The following is a 19,918-nucleotide window of genomic DNA, read 5'->3' as shown; positions in this document are numbered from 1 at the left end:
GTGTAAACAGGTAGGTGGCCCTTGACACCAGAGTAATGTCACACTGCTGTGACAGTGTCTGTCATCCACTTTTACCACTTTAGTAAATCTGCTTGGGGCTGGGGCTTGAGGCAATCACTTTGCATTCTGAAACTGCTTTCATGGCTGCGTCGCTTGTTTTCCTACATTCACTGCTAAGCTGCTCACATCAGGCTAGGTCTATATGACCATAGTACTGCTGAAACAGCTGCCATCACTACCTTTCTTTTTCTTGTGACTGCTGGCCTGAGATTCAGCAGCCTGGATTATTCAGCTGGAATCTACCACTGATTGACTAAATGGGGGTGGGTGGGGGGGAGGTGAGTCGAAGCTTGATTATGATTTTATATTTTTCTTCCTCTGCCAGTGGGTTGCTGGGTGTATATTTTTATGAATACAGTCTTGCTGCAGAGATACAATTTATTTCCCTCTTCCAGGTATTTGTTGTAAAAAAAATTGTAAATGTGATTTTGTTTGCATCTTGCTAGCAGTCACATCTATTTTACTGTTTACTGTGATCACCTATTTTACTGTTTGTGCTATTACTGCTGTCTCTGATGTACTGCCTGCCTGTTTTTAGGATTAGACAATGCATTGTACTGTGATTAATAGAAATTATGAATGTTATTTTATAGACATTGGCATTTTATACATTTTTATTTAGGCTTTAATAACATATGAAAATGATTACATTATTATTTTTTAATTCATTAATGACCTTTTGTCATGTCACATAGACTATATACCGAAACCAACCACGTAGGTTTTGTTGCTCTGACTTATTTAGCTGCCATATTAAGGTAATGCAGAACTCTGGGAGAAAAGCTTCAGCTTTTTCCTTACATCTTCATCGCTGAACTTGCTATCCTTAGGCTTGAAAGAGCAATGCGTATGCTTAACCCTTTAAGAGCTCATTTGTACTTGAGTCACTCGGTAAATGTCACAAGCAATCTCAACCTGAGTGTTGAGGTAATAAAAAATACATCACAAAGAGAAAAAAAAGAAAAAAGTTCTTGCTCAATGGCACAAATTATTGATTGTGGTTTGATTATTATGAACATCTTGACTTGTGATGTATGTTTGTCTGTTGAATCTACTGTAAGTTGATACCTTGAATATTGTGTTCAAAACCTTAGCAAGGCATACATGCTTCCTATAAGAAGGAATATTTCATAATATTTCATAATTTCAACAAAGATTTAATGGAGCCCCACACAGTATCAAAAGCCACCAGAAAAATTCAGTAAGTGTAGCCAAAAGAGTCTATAGTAAGTAAAATGTAGATGTTAAATAAAATAAAAATGAAAAAACTGTGAATGCTGAAAATCAGAAACAAACCAAACATAGAAATTAATGGGAAAAAAAACTCAGCAGGTCTGGCAGCATCCATGGAGAAAAATCAGAATTAATGTTTTGGATCCAGTGACCCTTCTTCAGAAAAATTAAGATGCTATTTGCCACAAGGATTTCTTAGGTCTCTCCTGAATCAGACTTTTCTTACTAGGATCTTTATCAAATCCAGTAAAATTTAGAGAAGATTTATTTTGTTTTGTTTTAAAAGAATTTGCTTGCTGACAATTAGTTGCAATGATATCACACTTGGCTCCCTTATCTGCAGTGAGGAATTTGACTTGAGATTGCCTTGAGAGTTATTCAGTTGCTCTTACCCAGAGATCCACCCATGGTGCATTCTCAGTGGCTAGTATGATTTTCTGGGAGGTACTGGTGCTATAGTTACAGACATTGATGTTTACTTTTGTCAGATAAATGGAAATGCCCTTGTGGTGATTTCACCCCCTAGCAGAGAGGTAAATCCAACTCTAGGAATAAAGAAACTTGTTTCTATAAAGCAAAGTATTAAGTGTAAATCTCCTGAAGCCAATATTTTTTCTATCAGTCTGAAGTATGCTTTCAGTCAAGAGTACTCTCTCTAATCTTACCCATTTCGCAAAATTATTATGTACAGTCAAATTTCTTTGTGTTTGAAGTGACAATCTGTCACCTGAGAAAGCATTGTTCCTTTGTACATTTAAAATATATATAACCTGCTGAAATGTTTTAATATGCTAGATCAGACTCTGATTGATGGCTGACAAATGACTGGGTGCTAGCCAGATTAAGTAACATGGCTGATCACAACACTTATTTATCATCATCATTATTACCATAAATGGCTTATAAATCACTTCCTGCATAAGCATAAATCTACTGTAAAATTTTAAACCCTCAGAAATGTTACCATTAGCCAACTGCCGGGTTCAATTCCTGCCTCAGGCGACTGACTGTGTGGAATTTACACGTTCTCCCCGTGTCTGCGTGGATTTCCTCCGGGTGCTCCAGTTTCCTCCCACAGTCCAAAGATGTTCGGGTCAGGTGAATTGGCCATGCTAAATTGCCCGTAGTGTTAGGTAAGGGGTAAATGTAGGGGTATGGGTGGGCTGCGCTTCAGCGGGTCGGTGTGGACTTGTTGGGCCGAAGGGCCTGTTTCCGCACTGTAAGTAATCTAATCTAATCTTAAAAAAACAGGTCACCTGCCCATTAGAGAACATGCTGCAATTTAGTTCCATTGATTTCAGCCACTATCCAGAAAATAAGAAAGAAATTTGCCCTCAAGATATTTTTACGTTGCTTTTGAATAAAACAGCATTTGAGACACTAGTTGAAGTGCTAAACAGACTTGTTAGGACATTTGTTAGAATAAAGAGGTTTTTCTTGTTGGAAAGATATCAACATAGGCAAGTTGAGCTACATACTTTCTCTGTGTTGAAAATTCTGCACATTTTGTGTAATATTGATATGTAAAGTTGTCATACACTCATCAGGGACTGGATTTCTTCTCTGCAATCTTAAAGATGTTTTCAGTGGGCAATGAGTGGACAACCAAAGGAATGTAAAAAGGAAGAAAGAGATTAAAAAGAGCACAAAAATCACAGCCAAGGGAGAATAGTTTTGAACATTGAACACAAGGCAGACACTGAGAGAGGATGTTCTAGAGAGTACCAGCATAGTTGTAGTTCTACAGGATAAAATCTTGTGAGAATGGGGAAAATGGTTATTGACCCAGTAAGGTTGTTCCTTAAATTTTAAATTCAACTGCCTTCTTTCTCATAATAGTACTCCATTCTCCTTACCTCTATAAACAGGAAAATGATCGATGCTGCCATTGTATTACACCAATCTCCTATTGTTAAGTTGAAACTGGTCCACTAGACCTCACATTTCTTTCCAAGATTTTTTTAAAATTGCTTTTCACTTACATCACCTGACTGTGGAAGTCATTGCCATTGTGAGTAACCCAACTTGAACAATTTTATCAGTCCTTACTGTACTAAAACATGACTTCTTTCTGATGTGACTCAAGTATATGATCTTGCGGGGTTGAAGATGATTATAACTGCACCTATAAAAATCTGCATATAATTTACTTCCAGCTTCTGCAGGTCTTTTGGTACACAGCATAGTCACATAGTTAATGTAAGGCTAATGTGACTGACCACCACTTGCCGCAATGTACCTTCCAGGGGTTTCTACAGAAAGACTAATATTTACATTGGTGAACAAATTTATACAAAGCCAAAGGCTAGTTTGAACAACAGTACACTGGGATTTTTGGAGTTAATCTTTAATTACATATTGTTTACTCAAAAGATATAGCATTTAAAGCCTTCTGATTCTATTAGGTCAGTCATGGTTTGAATAATTAAATTGTGAGGTTTTCCAAGTGGAGGAGGTGCTACCTACTTTTATCAAATGCGGTTTGATTTTTTCATGTCAGATAATACAGATCAGGAAATATTCCAGTTTTTCAGTTATTTTCCTATGTAATTTAGGATATCTTGATCACTTTAAATTGAAATAGAAGCAAAATATACCATAACGCTGTGCAACATCTCATATTTATTTGTTTAGCAGAGTAGGTCACAATTTAGCATTCCTTCAGTTAAAATGCACTATCAGTTTTAAACTGTTTCGTTGGGATTATTTCTATTTTGACTGCTGCCAGTAGTTTGTCCCTTAAACACAAGGAATTCTTCCGTGGGCCTTCTTTATTTTCTTTTTATTAAATCCTAGTCCCCTGGAAGTTGCATAATATGCTAATAGCATGCTTTCTTCACTCTCCTGCCCATCCTATCCCATCACATCATCACTTTGCTCCTGCATTTCCATGGCAACTGAACAACCCACCAGCCTACGATCCTTCAGTTCAGACAGGTCCAACACACCAAGCCATGGCCCTTACCAGAGGGACAGTGCCATGATTGAAGAATTAATCACAGCTACAAGTAGCCAGGTATGTAACATTGCATCTTGGATTCAGTCCAACTCGCAGTTTTGCTGTTTTAATGCATACTGATGCCTTCAAAGTGCCTCAGGGAATTTTTAAACGATGTATAATATTTTGATTAATTAAAAGGAATTTTTATTGCTCTCCATATAATCAGTTACCATTTTGGTGTCTGCGAAAATTGGTCTTGAATCATTTGTTTGCAATTTTTTTTAGTGAAGTTGGAAAGCTAAGGACTGTGGTAACAATTTGGGTGTTTTGCTACACCTTTTAACACAAATTTAGTACTAAGTAGCTTTTATTGTTAAGAATTCTAATATTATTTAGAGTGAGAAATGATGATACGCATCCACAAATAATTTATTTCATTTTGAAATTAAGTTGTATTTTCAAATGCGCTTATTGTTAAGCACATGAAAGGATTCTACCTTTATGTAGACAGTATAATCAGAGGTCACACAACATGAAATGATTCATTAGCTCTAAAATGAATATTTGTCTGAAATTACAGGTAGCTCTGGCCAAGGGCCCCGACAAGGACTCATCATATCGCTTAAGTTGGGAAGGAGACAACTTAGACAATGTGGCTCTTTCATCAAGTCCAATCCATTCAGGGTGAGACATACATTTATATCTTGCAAGTAAACATAAGCAGGAGCAGCGCATGTGTTTGTGGAGGAGCTGGGAAAATAGCATGTATTACGCTGCATTCACTGAGAATGTCCACAATCTTTATTTTTGCATTCTTCGGATTTAACAAAGAAAATGACATTTTTGAAAAAAAATGTTGCAGCCTATATGTCATACAAAAACATGTAGTTTTAGCATATTTTCAAGGCCGGGCAATGTTTTCACAATGATTTTGTTTTGTGAATTATAAATATCTTATACAGAGATGCATAGATTTTGTGGCTGACAATCAGGCACACCTAGAAGGAGGGCACTTATTCATATGGAGCAAGCAGATTGAAAGTAACACATTCCCTCACATTTGTTCTTTATGAAGTCACTCTGAAAGAGAGAGCTCGGTTCTTTCGCAATACCAGTGCACTATTTACCATGCACCATATCATCCTATTTAGTGTATATTGTAACTCCTATTACTTTGATTAATTCAGTTCTCTCTCTTTGGGAAGTGATTAGTAAGAGTAAAGTTGGTGAAACCTGCGATATTAAAACTATTTGAGATATAAATTTTACAATTTTAAAGTTAGTTTCAGATTCATTATTGAAATTAAAAACAGTTTATACATTTTAAACTGAAAATTTGGTGCCGCTTATTAAAAATAATTGTTTTGATTTTGAAATGTGTAGCTACAGAATTTCCATCCAAGACTTCAACAAGTGACATAAAGCACTCAATAAAAATATCCCAAAATCCAGCAGCCTACACTATTCAACCACCAGACAACGGCATTCTGTCTGTGTAGTAACCAATTTTTAATAGCAGGGCTAACAGTTCAGGATGTCAAACTTAATGTTTAAGAGGTAACATTTAATTTCTAACATTTAAGGAATAGTAGATGGTGACTCAATAAGTTTTCTTATAATTATCCCTAAGCATGGCTTCAAAGCAATTGCATTTTCAGCAGAGAACTTGATACAGCATGAATCTGAATAAACATATTTAGTCCTATTATAAAGGGATAGAAGATAAATCTTGAAAAGTCCAATGCAGTATAAGCCATTTAAGTCCACTTTAGAAAGAAGGAAACTGATTTACCCTAATTCATTGCTGTGAACTGGCCTATTGCCTTAGCATCCATCTATTTGGTCCAATCACTGAGCCAAGATGACTGCAATTGGTTTTTAATAGAATTTTAATCACAGAACACTGTTGGAATGTTGGTATATCTCAGCTGACCAGGGTTCCATCTGTTTGAAATGCCAGTTAATTGGGTAAGTTACTGAGTGGGGAAGTGTGAGACTGAGCATCCAACTACAAGAATCAACATTTTCACTGCTAATCAATCAAAACAGAGCATTATAGCTGATAGATTTTCTGATTAGCCTCCCTGACTAGTTCTTCTTCAGTCTCCTGGCATTTCAGTCAGCTATGAGATTCAGCTGTTCCTCCAAAACTCAAACACAGCTGAAAAATCAAGAAATTACTCTGGGTACTGATAGAATAGTGAAGACTCAAGATTGGTTGTGACACAATAATTGATAATGGATACGATTGAATTGAGGATCTACAAGTACACTGCTCATTAACAATTGATTGATCTAGATAAATTTGTTTCCATTGCAATATCTCTGTTAAATGGCTTTTACTGCATTTTTAGATAAGTTTAGTGAATGCCATAATGATTGACTACCTGTGAAATTGTCATGGTTTCTGTCTCAGCAGATATTTATTGTTCCCTTCCCCATTTATTGATCTCTTTTAAATCCCCCATTGCTGCCTCCCACCTTTGTATCTTATCCTTCAGCTACTGGAGCAAGATGGTGCAAGACATAGGAACCTTACAGCCAGCAGGGTGAGAAGATTTTTATCCTATCTGTCTAGACTGGATCTGAACTCGGGGTTGGGTGTGAAGGGATTTTAAGTCCACCCATCCATTGGTTTCCGAGGAGCTGGGCTCAGTTTACTTACCCACCAGATTGTAAAAGATACTTCTGGACAGGCAGCTAAGGCTGGAAAGGTTCTACTTTCTATTGTTGGCTGTTGGCTTCTTCTGATCTTCTTGATCCACTGCCATAATTTTACCTTGGCCTGCGTGGAGAAGCCACCATGGTTTGCCCATCAACTAATTAGAATTAGGAAATTGAAGAATTCCTCCAAGTCTCTTTTTCTATTGGGCATTGAAGATTATAACATGCCTCCAGACAGTGTAAGACCTCTCTTCCCTTAAACTGACCTGCCTTTCATTATTACATCATCTCCAAAAGCCATTTTCTAGAGTGCTTGAAGCTTGCTTCGCACTACTTCCCTCTATTTCTAGGCAGGAAATGGACTGACGATTTGATAATACAATGGTTATAATCGCCATCAACTCCAACTGGAGTAGACAGCTGGAAAACAAATTGAGACCAGGTAAAAGACCTCCCAGGTCCAGGAGGTCAGTGTCTATCTGTAGCCTGTTGCTTATTCTTCAGTGATTTCAATAAAGGTCAATATGTCAAGGTATATGAAGATTGCTCAATGTTCCAGATGAAAATGTATAATTCCATGTTACTTCAGATATTTGTGTTCTTGTTGGAAGCTGGCATTGTAATTTGAGATTCATCTGTCTAGTTAACTGGTGACCTGTACTCAATGACTGAAATAACCTTGTTACCCACATTCATTATTACAAATATTTGTTGTTAGCAATTCCATGCAAGTAACTCTGCTACCACGTAACCTAACTTATTCCTGCCACAGAAATCAAATTAAGGCAGTGCTGCCAACATTATCTCCAATGGCAAAACTATTGGGCTGAACCTTACGATACTTTGGCTGTGTCATTTTTGTCAAGCCTCATGAAGGATTTCTTTCTGAGAGGCCTAGCAAGTTGTCTTGTGCTATTACTGTAAACATACCTCATTCACTTCCAACCTCAATCCTATGTTGCCTGTCATAGCGAGGAACGGTGACTCAGTGGTTTGCAGTACTGCCTCACAGTGTCAGGGACCTGGATTCAATTCCTACTTCAGGCAACTGTCTGTGTGGAGTTTGCACATTCTCCCTGTTTCTGTATGGGTTTCCTCCAGGTGCTACGGTTTCCTCCCACAGTCCAAAAAATGTGCAGTTCAGGTGAATTGGCCATGCTAAGTTGCCCATCGTGTTAGATACATTAGTCAGGGGTAAATATAGGTTAGGGGAATTGGTCTGTGTGGATTATTCTCGGAGGGTCAGTGTGGACTTGTTGGGTTGAAGGGCCAGCATCTATACTGTAGAGAATCTAAACTCATATACAAAGCTTGCCTAATTCTCCCATTTGCCATAGCTGGAGCTATTCAGCACATTTAGTCTAGCTTGACATATCCTATTCAGCTACTCAACACCTCGTCGAGTAGACAATCCTGACCATGACTGTTCAAGCCTCCAAATGACGGTGCTGAAGCCCCTGGGCTGATATTGGAGGCTTTAGTAGACTTGCTGGGACCCATGCCCCACCAAGATTGACAAGTGCCTCCCTTGATTTCACCCCTCCATTTAGACTTTAAGACATTTGCTTGCAGCAAATGTAATGTTATCTGAGTAAGCACGGAGTAGGTGTGCGATTAAGGCAGCAAGTTGACCCCCGAAAGAATATTTGTTGAGCAGCATGATTTGTTGCCTGGTTTTGTGTTTGCACTGAATGAAAATACAGCAATATTGCTGTATCTTTAAACTGCGGCTGAAGAGAGTACAAAAATAAGACGACCAGGCAAAACAGAGATGATGTGAGCATCTGGGTAGGTACTAATTGAGTGAGTGTTTGGCAAGCAGCCTTGAGATGCAGCCTGGTCCAGTTGTCCCTGCATGTAAAGCGTCCTTGCAGCAACATTCCAATGATGGTTATGTGGTATGCTTCGAAGTGCACCATTGAAATGGTGACGTGCACTTTCTAGCAGCGATATCGGATGAAAGAATGGAGAGTTTGATGCATGTCAAATGCTAGCGTCCACAGGTGTGTGGTCTGTATGGCCAGTATCCTGGAGCATGCCCTTGAAACATTGGTGCCAAGATAGAGGTCAGATAGAGCAAGCGGTAAGCTGGAGTTACCATGTACAGATTCTGATTCAGATATCTGTAATTCTTGGCATCTAGTTTCCATCTGTCCCATGATATAATACAAAATTGCATATTACAGAGGTGAGATTCACTGTTAATAAAGGTGATGATCATCAATAGTCACATTTGATAGGCGTCTTTCTGCTCCATTGCAAGAATCTCAACATGACATCTGGAAAATGTGACTAATTGCTCCCAATGTCGAGATAGGCTTCACTCAACTCCTCACATAATACACTCTGATTTCTTACTAGAACTCCATAAGATTCTACTTGTTACATTTCCTTTACACAGGAATTGGCATTTCAAACAATAAAAAATAAATTTTGCAGAGTGGTATTTCCAAGCTCATCAATCTATTTTTCTGTTGCAAAAACCTCAAGGAGAAGAGGAAACAATTTCAGAAAAGTGGCCAAGTTCATATTAGTGAAGTTATTAAAATTAGAAAAATTGGTTAAATATAAATTTTGGTGAATTTCATGCATTTTCTCTCCACATGACCTTGGATTTTCTCATGTTGTCTTTCCAAATTCACTTTATTAATTCTGCACCACATCCCCATGATGCTTCACCTGGTCCTATTCTCCCATCCAGTATAGGCAGAGGTATGCACTACCGCTGGGATATCCCAGGATGCCTTGTGCCGATGCCATCCTTAAAGCTGTGCACCCAGTCACATGCTGGCAGACTGGATTTACCATTCTCCCTGGATGTAGTGAGTGTGCAAACACAAACCAATGCATCTCGGGGTATATTGATGACACAACGTGCACTTCATTACAAATACAAATGCAAATTCTTACATCTGTTGCTATTTAATTCAGACTGATGTGACACAACTTATCTCATTAACTTTACCCCATCCTCTGATGCTGTCTAAGTGAATGCTGCCCCCTCTCTCCAACGCTTGGTGTAACCCAACATCCTCTCATTGTTCAGTGTGGAACCATCACATACTGGCTCAAACAGTTAAAAGTATTCACTCTTATTCTGCAACAGCAAAAGTGAACAAAAAGCAAACAGAAGCTGCATTTACTGAAAGACTTCGATTTACAACAAATGTGTGGTCAATAAGTGCTCACTGAACCCATCTACTGGAACCAGGTGTCATTAAGTCTTGTGTGACATGTGTTTGCGGCTGTGCTCTATTGTGTAGAAGATGATAATCCTCCTGTTCAATATCCTTATCATCTCCTTCTGAAGGCTAGTGCTGCTATCCCAGCTCATCAGATTTCATGACATCCCCTTCATTTTCTGTTCCAGTTGGTGTGGAAGTTCAATGAGTATGGAAGGCAACTTAGATTATGCTTTGCACAGTTAGCCTAAGGCTCAGTTTGATAATCAAGTTAACTCCTGAATCTCATTGTTCCTTCCTTCATGACATACCCTAGCCAGCCCATCAGTACTGAGCTACCACAGATTTCCCCCCACATTAGTGGGCGGCACGGTGGCACAGTGGTTAGCACTGCTGCCTCACAGCGCCTGTAGACCCGGGTTCAATTCCCGACTCAGGCGACTGACTGTGTGGAGTTTGCACGTTCTCCCCGTGTCTGCGTGGGTTTCCTCCCACAGTCCAAAGATGTGCGGGTCAGGTGAATTGGCCAAGCTAAATTGCCCGTAGTGTTAGGTAAGGGGTAAATGTAGGGGTATGGGTGGGTTGCGCTTCGGCGGGTCGGTGTGGACTTGTTGGGCCGAAGGGCCTGTTTCCACACTGTAAGTCTAATCTAATCTAAACCTTATGGAATTATGCCTTCAGTTCTCGACATAATCTCCTGGGCCTGGATCTACAGTAATGTCCACCATTATACTACACTGTTTCTCTCTTCCACCTCCACCCCAATATTCTATGTAATTTCTCCTGCTGCTGTTCGAGGTCTTCATGGTTTCTCCAGGGTGTGCCATCTGATGTGCGTGCAGCCTCCTTCTAGCGCTCTGAGATGTTGGTGATTGGCATCTAAGATGGTAGTCTGGATAAGCAAGCAGTGAGCTGGAATCACCATGTTACCAATATCTCTTACATGTCAGTAACTGACACCAGGAGAAAGTGAGGGCTGCAGTTGTTGGAGATCAGAGTCAAAAAGTGTGGTGCTGGAAAAGCACAGCAGGTGAGGCAGCATCTGAGGAGCAGCAGTGTCGATATTTTGGTGCATAAGCCCTCCATCAGGAATGTTGGGGGTGCTGCGTGGAGTTGTCACCATCCAGTTTCTAACAGGCAGGTGGGAGAAAGGGGAACTACGTATCAATAAAGTGAGATTGGGCAATGAGATGTCAATTCACGCTAATGTGTTCAAGTAGGCCCCTTGTTGCTCATTAGTGAGAATCACATCTCGCCATTCAACATTTGGTTGGAAAATTGAGCAATTGCTCTTGTGGTTGCAAAACTCCTTGCAGATCACCTCATGGGAATTCCCTCACCATCTCACCAAATCCCATGTCATTTGGTGCCTCGGAAGATCCTTCCTTTCGCTGATAGGTGGAAATATTCTGATTCTGAAACAGATGTTCAAGATTTAAGTTTGGCATTGTTCTGATGATCAATTTCTGCAATAGTAGTTCTGTTTTCCATATGGACTGTTCTTTTATTGAGGGCTTATTACTCTTTTGGTTGAGGGATTACTACTCCTTTAAAAAGAAAGAACAGCAAGTTCTACTGGTTCAAGGTCAATTGCCAAACCATCCCCCAACATCAGTAATATAGAAAGTCTTCCAAACATTTGGGAACTCCTATGGATCAATTGTTTTTAATGGTCTCACAGCAGAATTCAAGCAAGTGTTCAGTTGAGCAACAGGTAGGTTATCTGCTAGAACAAAGGTCAACTCCATCTCCCTGCTCTTGATATTGTTCTGAGGGATTTTGTAGGGCAATGAGGCATACATCTAAAGCATAGTACAATTGTGACTGCTTTGACATTTTACCTGGGCCCAAATGGGGATACAATTGCAGCTTTGGGGCAAGACCTTATTAGGTCAATAGCCAATGGAAATGTTGAAGAGACACTCCAAGTGAGTTAGAAGATATCCCTTCTGACCAGGAAGAACAGCAGTGTTCCTTTGGAATGGCAAGGACAATTGCAGCATCCCCTGCATCAGACCTTATCCCTTTTCTCTTATAGGACATTCATGAATCCTTGTCTTACCACATGGGTAGAAGCTGGTGGGCAACCAAGAGCAACTTCATCTTCTGCTGTAGCAGCTTTCATTTGCTTCCTGGCATGTGCTGAGATAGTTTGATTATCTAGCTTCTCTCCTATTTGACGTTGTGCTCGATTTCTAACTCTTTGCTTTTCCTGCAAATTCTATTTCAGCTGTTCTTCTCCAATCCCTGAAAGTGAATCAAGGTGAAGTTTGCATTGTGACTCTGTGTGGTTTCAATTGTTTTCTTGTAGCCCTCCCTGTAACCTCAGGCCAAATGCTTTTGTACATTCTTACCTTGCATGTTTGCATTAACTTGACCACCAAAAACAGATACAGGTTTTAAACTTGTTGTATTGTTTTTCCAGATAGTGTTTTTAAAAAATTGTCTAATGGATATTTACACTAAGATATTTGTTCTGTCTTTAAACATCAATGAAAGAAGCACAACACACATCATGAGATATAAACCTGTCCATTCAATGACCATTCTGAATAGACAACTTTGTCTATTTTTACACTGATGCAGTAACATTTCCAGTGTGTTTAAAAGGCAATGATTTTCTGCAGCTATAAAGGGCATCAATAATACAGAGCACTGAAGAGATTTTTCTTTTTTATGCAACTGACACTGAGATGAATGAGAAGGCTATAATTGTCATTATCACTGGTGCACTATGAACGTCTTCATGTATTTTCCCTTTGCAGATATAAACTCTTTCTGTAAAGAATTTATGAGGAGAGAATCATGTTGTTTAAAATTATTTCTGAGCAATGCTAACAGAAATCCTATTAAAAATTCAAGGAAGTAACTCTCAGTATAGTATTATAAAACTAAATAATCAAACCAGGAGTAGGTTTCATTTATATTATGCACTGGACTTGCAGCCATTCAATTAAAATAAGGGAAAAAGGTCATTTGATTTGATGGAATATCAGCTCTGGACTACATGTATAAAGCCAATTTATAATGGGAATAGTTATTTGTATGGAAATATACTTATTGTGCAATGAAATAATATTATTTATTACGATTTATAGCATCTGCAGTATTTTGCTTTGTTTTAAAAATAATTAGTCATTGTATCCCTCCTATTTTGTTGTTTGAATATCCTCTTAACTATATTAACACCTTCACTTCTTTGAATCTTGTTTTCCAGTTTGTGACAACTAGCAGAGATATAACAACTAACTAAAAATGCTTTATGTAGTAACATTTGATTTTTTTTGTAAAGAAAACTTAGTTGTCTTGTTTGGACTGACAAAATAGAATACAGTTTAAGCTTTGGATATAATCCATGATCTGTCTACCAATTGCAAGATATTAAATGATTTGAGAAGTGCTTTTCATGTAATGTGGTAATCTGATATGGTTACTTTAATATAATTACAAATGGGCTTATTATAAAAATGAGCCATTTTAATCACTTAAAACTCAAACCTTGGACACAATTCACACCATCAGGGTGAAAATACAGCAGTCACCCCAAAAATGATATTTCCCATTTTCCTGGATGTGGGAAAAGGGACTAACTGTGTTATGTGTATTTTATAGAGGCAGCTAGCTATTTAAATTGTCAGCTGCCTGCACAGAATTAAAATTTTTGTAGCCTTGAACTCTGTCATATGCAGATTAGATCTGGTAAGAGCAAGTATGAACTTTGTGATTCACTCACATCACCAGGGCGCCTCCTCCACTTGGAGAGGTAAGGTACCCCACTAGAGTATGCTGCATCTTTTGGGGGAAGTAACATGTCCTTTGGAATTGTTAAAAGTAGACATCAATATGTGTAGAAAATACATAAACTCGATTTTGTCAAACTTGTGTGTCCTGTTAGCAAACTTGTCAAGATCAAGTATCAGAGGGAAGACTGTAATGCTGGAAACGCACAGCAGGTCAGGCAGCATCCGAGGTGCAGGATGTTTTGGGCATAAGCACTTCAGATTGAGTCCTGAGTCCACATGAAGGGCTTATGCCTGAAATGTTGATTCTCCTGCTCCTTGGATGCTGCGCTTTTCCAGCATCATACTCTGCCCTCTGATCTCCAGCATCTGCAATCCTCACTTTCTCCTCCTCCAAGGTCAAGTGTCGAAAGTACCTATCACAAGGATCTGTCAAAGAAGATAAGAAATGGGAACAGGAATAGGCCATTCAGCCAGTCAACTCTGTTACTACTCTGTGACTCAATGAGCTCATAGTTGGTCTTCTACTTCCACATCACTTTCCTGCACTGTCCCGCAGTAATTTTAAAGCAGAGAAATCTCTCAATCTCTGCATTGAACACACTTAATGACTCATCCATAGCAGCCATCTGGGGTGGATAATTCCAAAGGTTCACCACAGAGTGGGAAAGAAAATCTTGCTCATTTTGTCCTGAATTGCCTGTCACTTATTCTGTTTGGCGCCAGGTTAAACGGACCCGGTAAATGGCAAATGTCACAATGCCAATGAATTCCATTGTTTGTTGCTATAATTGATATGCAAGAAGCATTATTTGTAGTCAGGCTTTATTGAATTTAAGGAATGTAAATTAATAGAATTTCCAAGTCTATTCCAACATTAGTGAAACCTGAAATATGCACTTCTAACATGATTATGCTATCATTGGAGGCGGTGAGAAGGGAAAATAATTGGGCATTAGGGTCCTGGAGAAATACTAGCCCCTTTGTCAGTGTCCTAGTAATTAAGTGCTATACGAGAAGATGCATTGATGATCAGCTTGATTTGCCAACAATTAATGCCCTTCAGTGGTCAATTAATGAACAGTAAAGTGACTCAACTCATCAAGAAACCTGATATCCTACTTCTCCAGGAGATGAAGGTTAGTTTCCCAACTGAGAAACCAGGGTATTCTGTCTGCTGGATTGTTGAAGGGAGCTCCATTTTCCCCCACACGTGGGGCCAACAAGCGGCAGTTCTGAAGCAAGGGATTGACACTGAAGACCAATTCCACACCTTTGCTTCTGAACTCCTTCTCCCCATGATTCTCACCCAGTGAGACTCAAAAAATAAAAACCTTGCCTTTAGCTGCTGAATGCCTTGAATCCTGGGCCTCGGGGAAGTTTATCTCTAAGACCCAGAAGCTGTTTGCCTCTGTCCATCACCACCTTCTGATGCAGGCCTCCTCTATTGACGGTTGTGATTCACCGATAACCTCTTAAGTGGCATGACGAGTTTTCTCATTGGTGGAGGTGAGGAGTCAGTCACCCCTAAATATACCATCCCCTTCACTTGGACACCAAATGTATGTTTATAGAATTTTATTGATCTAATCTCCACATGGATCCCAGGTCTTCTACAGCAGCAACAATGAGTTGGATTGGTAGGCCTAAAAGTAAAGAGTGGCAGATGGAGCATGATTAGCAATGAATTAAGTTAGGCGATTTAAAAAGTTTCTGGGTAGCAAGCTTTCCTTGATCTGGTAGGTTGTAAGGGGCTGTTTTATGGGAAATATGCTTTTGCACAAAGGCAAGTTAGGACTGGAGGGATGATTTATTCTTTAAAATTAAACTTCAATACTGTGCCTGTGCATGAAGGCAATCCTTCTGGTCAGCTTGACTCTGAACCCAGGAACTTTCAATCTTGTCCTGGGCTTTTCCAACCAAACTTCCAGTGTGTCCCTCTACTCAGGAATAAAAATCTGACCTCCTGGGGCATTTCTTTGTGGGTCAGCTTTATGGAACCAGAAGATGCCCCAACTTGGCGTTTTCAACCCAGGAGCAAAGATTGTGGCCATTTTGTCCATCTACCCACTGAGAAGCTCAGTTTTAAATCTCTACAAGGTACTGGCACAAAGTATACAGAGCCGTTTGTATGTTGTATGGAGAGGGTTGGGGGTTGGGAGGGAGTGGTAGTGAGGGAGAGTAGAACTCACTCTATTCAATTGCTGATTTCTGTGCACAAGGCGATGAGATAAGAAATTATTTTGATCGTGAATATTGTCATGATAATTCTATTATTTTTGCAATGTTGTTAAATCAAAACTGATTTTTAGCCCCAGTCATGGCTATGGTTTTAATGCTAATTTAAGTTTTAAAAAATTATACATATTATGATTAAATATACATTAAACAAGTTTTTTTTATTTCAAAAATATACTTTATTCGTAAAATAATTATAAAATAATTTGATGGTCTGTACATTTGGTCATGCCATACATATGTCAACATTTACATACACAGATCAGAAATTATCATTGTTATATACAGGTCTGTGCATTTGTCACTCATATGCCCATATATTTAGCTGAGCCCAAACGACTGCGTGGGCCCCCTGTTCTTCTTTAGGCAGGCAGATGTTACACGGTGGTCTTTCTCCACCGCGCCTTGGCGGTATGTAAAGTAAACAACTATCTCTGTTCATTATAAAACTTTTAGTCTCCCTCTTTCTGATAATGAATATATCCCATACAGCTTCTAAGGGATGAACTGTACAATGATAGCGGGGAATGATTTTAGTCATCACACTCCAGCAGAAATGGTCATTGACAGTATTAGCAGATTTCATAAAGGTTACGTTCTGATTAATATGTGAGCAGTAGCCTTCACAAGTTGAGAATGGACTTCCTGCCCCTCGGTGACAGAAAGCCCTGGAGAGCTGCTGGCCAGTCTGGTTGACTGGCAGCCAAGTGGTCTCAGCAGTGCCAGAATGCTGTAGTGGCCACTGCTGGGTCTACACATTCCATGAGGATCATCCCCAGGTGCCTTCATAAAAGGTAAGTTCAGGGATTTTGTTGGAGAGGATCAAGCACCCTAGGCAGAGGACTATTGCAGGGAGTCGATTTTTAGAGACCAGGGAAGGCGGCACATTGGGGATGCACCATCTTTGTGTCGGTAGCTCTACACCCAAATTATTTCTCTCTTGCTTTCATCCTTAATTGGTGAAGTAGGAAGTAGGCAAACTTACCTCTGTCTTACCCTGCCTACTGTATAATTGTGGAGGAGGTGTAAAGGGGCCCTTAGGTGTCCTTTAATTGGCAACTCAAGACCTTTGTAGGCCTAAGTGTAGGCAGACTGGCCTATGTTGCAATATGTTGTCCACCTGTTGTAATATGAGGGAGTTGCAAAATTCAGTTGTAATTTTTTTTTAATCTGTAATGAGCAATACATCATCAATGTGATTGATAAGAAATCTTGACTTGTACAACTGGAAATGCCAGATCTACCCCTCGTCTTTCTCCAGAACAGTTGGTTGATACTTGCTATAATGGAAAATATTACAGTGTGAATTGTGTCTAATTTAATCATGTATTTGACTGTATTAGGTTCCTGACTTTAAGCTGGAGAGGTTGAGACTGTGGACTTTGAACATAAGTAAATTTGAATAAAGAAAAGGGTTGTTTGTTGTGATCAATTGCACTGTACTCAACTTTCCCCTCCCTTCTCTATGAATTCAGAGGACCCGCAATTCATTCTTCCCACAGCCAGTACTTCAGGATCATGACCGTAGCAACTCTGATGTTACCACTAGAATCCCATTCAGTCTATCAAATAAATCAAAAAAAGAGTGCTATTTATTGAGACTACAGCTGAATGATGAATGGAAATATCACTTGGTCTTCCTGAAGGTGGGGTGAATTATCTGGCTGATGTCTAGGAATCCATTACAACCTGCACTTCTACATTAGAAATGTTCCTTGTGGTCACATATAGAGTAATTATTCCCTTTCACAATTAAGATTCTGGTTTGTGTGAATAAACAGCCACCATTGCATTACTCCAAGCAAAAATAAGACTCCATTGGAAGAACAAAGTGGTAAAATGTTGTATTTACTTGCAGTTTCCTGGTTAGTTTCATGGTGGATGCACGTGGTGGATCCATGCGGGGCTGCCGACATAATGGCCTGCGAATTATTATTCCCCCTCGCAAGTGTACAGCACCAACACGCGTGACATGCCGCCTGGTCAAACGTCACAGACTGGCCACAATGCCTCCTATGGTGGAAGGAGAGGGCCATGCCAGTCGGCTAATTGAAGTTGGACCATCCGGTGCACAGTTCCTTGGGTAAGTTCCAACATATGCAAATCCGATGAACAAATCCAACATTTATCTTCTGATTGGTCTAACATACAGACATTATCAATCCAATGGCAACATTATGTCCTATTAACTTTGTTAAATCTAAAAATACATGTTAGCAATGAAGATGGCAAAAAGATTACTTTGTCAACATATAATTCTTTGGACAAAGGTCAGCTTGCTAATATGCAATTACTGAAGAACTTGTGGTACAGTATGAGGAGTGTGGTACAGTAACAGATGGTCTAATCATCATTTATTAAGCAATTCAAAATTTAAAATGTGTTCCAGTGTTGGTTGTGTAATGTAAATTTTGCATCTCTAACGTAGTAAACTACTGTTTGCCATTTGCAACACAAAGTAATTAAAATGCATTAAAACGATACAAAAAATTTTCTCTTTATTCATCATAAGAGTACAATCATTAGTCATTAGCAAGCCACTATGGAACAAGAACCAAAGAAATATTACTCAATTGTGCAGCCTCAAATTATAATTTGCAATGTTTTCATTAGTTTGTTATGTTAGGTATGTGCTCTATAAGAAGATAAGAATCTAAAGAAGGGTGTCTCCATTATGTTCCACAAGGCTTTCTGTTTTGATTAATCAACCCTACTTATCCATTGACATATCATAACCTTTAATCCTTTCTCTTTCCACTGCAATGAATGGGATTGAATTGCACATGAATTTTTAGAGTATCTTGTGTGGATTTTATTTGGATGGTTAATCAGCACTATAGAATTCTGACTTTTACTCAACATTAACTTGATACCTGAAAATCAATAATCAATTTAATAATGTCCAATAATGTCAACCAGCCAGTAAATATGTAGATTGTTTGATGGTCTAATCTTGCTGAAGCTAAGGAGTATTAAGTGGATGATGACTGCAAAACCCTGTTAAGTATTAACACTACAGATATGTATTTGTACAGATCTGTACTAATACAGATATCTGCACTGGCATCCAGGTAGGGAAAAAAGTAGTATGTGTTATTTGCATATGTTACATAGTACTTACATATGTGCTTCTTCACCACCCCTATCCCCTACCTTTCCATTCTCTGTCCATCTATTTTATGTCCCCATCTCTGGTTCCTTTTGGCAAGTTAACCTTTTAATAAACTGGTATGAAACATCTTTTGAACTGTCAAGATCTGTTATGGTGATTAACTTTTGCAGTGTAAAAGACAGGGGAGGAAATTAGGAAAATACAGGAGGAATTAAACATTCAATTGTTGTTTCAAGTGATTGTCCAGGCATGACAAAATCAATTTTCAATCGGCAGTTTTTAACTTTGAAGTAGAATATCTAGAACATTGGCTATCAGTTATTGCTCATTCTCCATCACTAATATCACTAATAAAAGTCTTCATTGCACCCTTGTAAAATTCCTAATAATTTGTCAAACATTTCAGCATATTTTTTAAAAAAAGTATTGATTGCATATTGATTTCATGATAGGCAAGTAATATAGGTTTGAATATCAAACAAAGACTGCAACCAGGATAAAGACTAAATGTTTGTTGGTTTTATACTTCTTTTCATCTCTCTTCCACTGCTGCTTTGGATTTACTCAGTAAACTACACCTTCCTAACTCTCCTCCCCCGCTAAATGAGGGAGAAAGCTTGGTTAGCCGAATCCTGCAGCTTGGGCCTTCAGGAACCAAATTCCTTGGGTAGGAGAGACTCACAAAATGTTCAGAGAAGAATTCATTGGATGCCACCATGCATATTCCCTGCAATCCTCTCCAACATCT

General features: G+C 39.0%; 1 protein-coding gene across 1 annotated transcript in view; it reads left to right on the top strand.

The window, feature by feature from the left end:
* The window catches only part of ank2b (ankyrin 2b, neuronal), a 399,789-nt gene that overhangs the window by 284,658 nt on the left and 95,213 nt on the right, over positions 1-19,918 (top strand). Inside the window, exons 25-29 of the mRNA XM_060826565.1 lie at positions 4,207-4,309; positions 4,815-4,918; positions 6,736-6,783; positions 12,311-12,343; positions 17,917-18,141. Coding sequence (XP_060682548.1) covers positions 4,207-4,309; positions 4,815-4,918; positions 6,736-6,783; positions 12,311-12,343; positions 17,917-18,141 — 513 coding nt within the window. The remainder of the gene's footprint in view (positions 1-4,206; positions 4,310-4,814; positions 4,919-6,735; positions 6,784-12,310; positions 12,344-17,916; positions 18,142-19,918) is intronic.

Source organism: Hemiscyllium ocellatum, chromosome 1 (genome assembly GCF_020745735.1).
Source record: "Hemiscyllium ocellatum isolate sHemOce1 chromosome 1, sHemOce1.pat.X.cur, whole genome shotgun sequence".
Taxonomy (NCBI): Eukaryota; Metazoa; Chordata; class Chondrichthyes; order Orectolobiformes; family Hemiscylliidae; genus Hemiscyllium; species Hemiscyllium ocellatum.
Note: the sequence above shows the minus strand (reverse complement) of the source record. Positions and strands in the feature narration are given on the sequence as shown.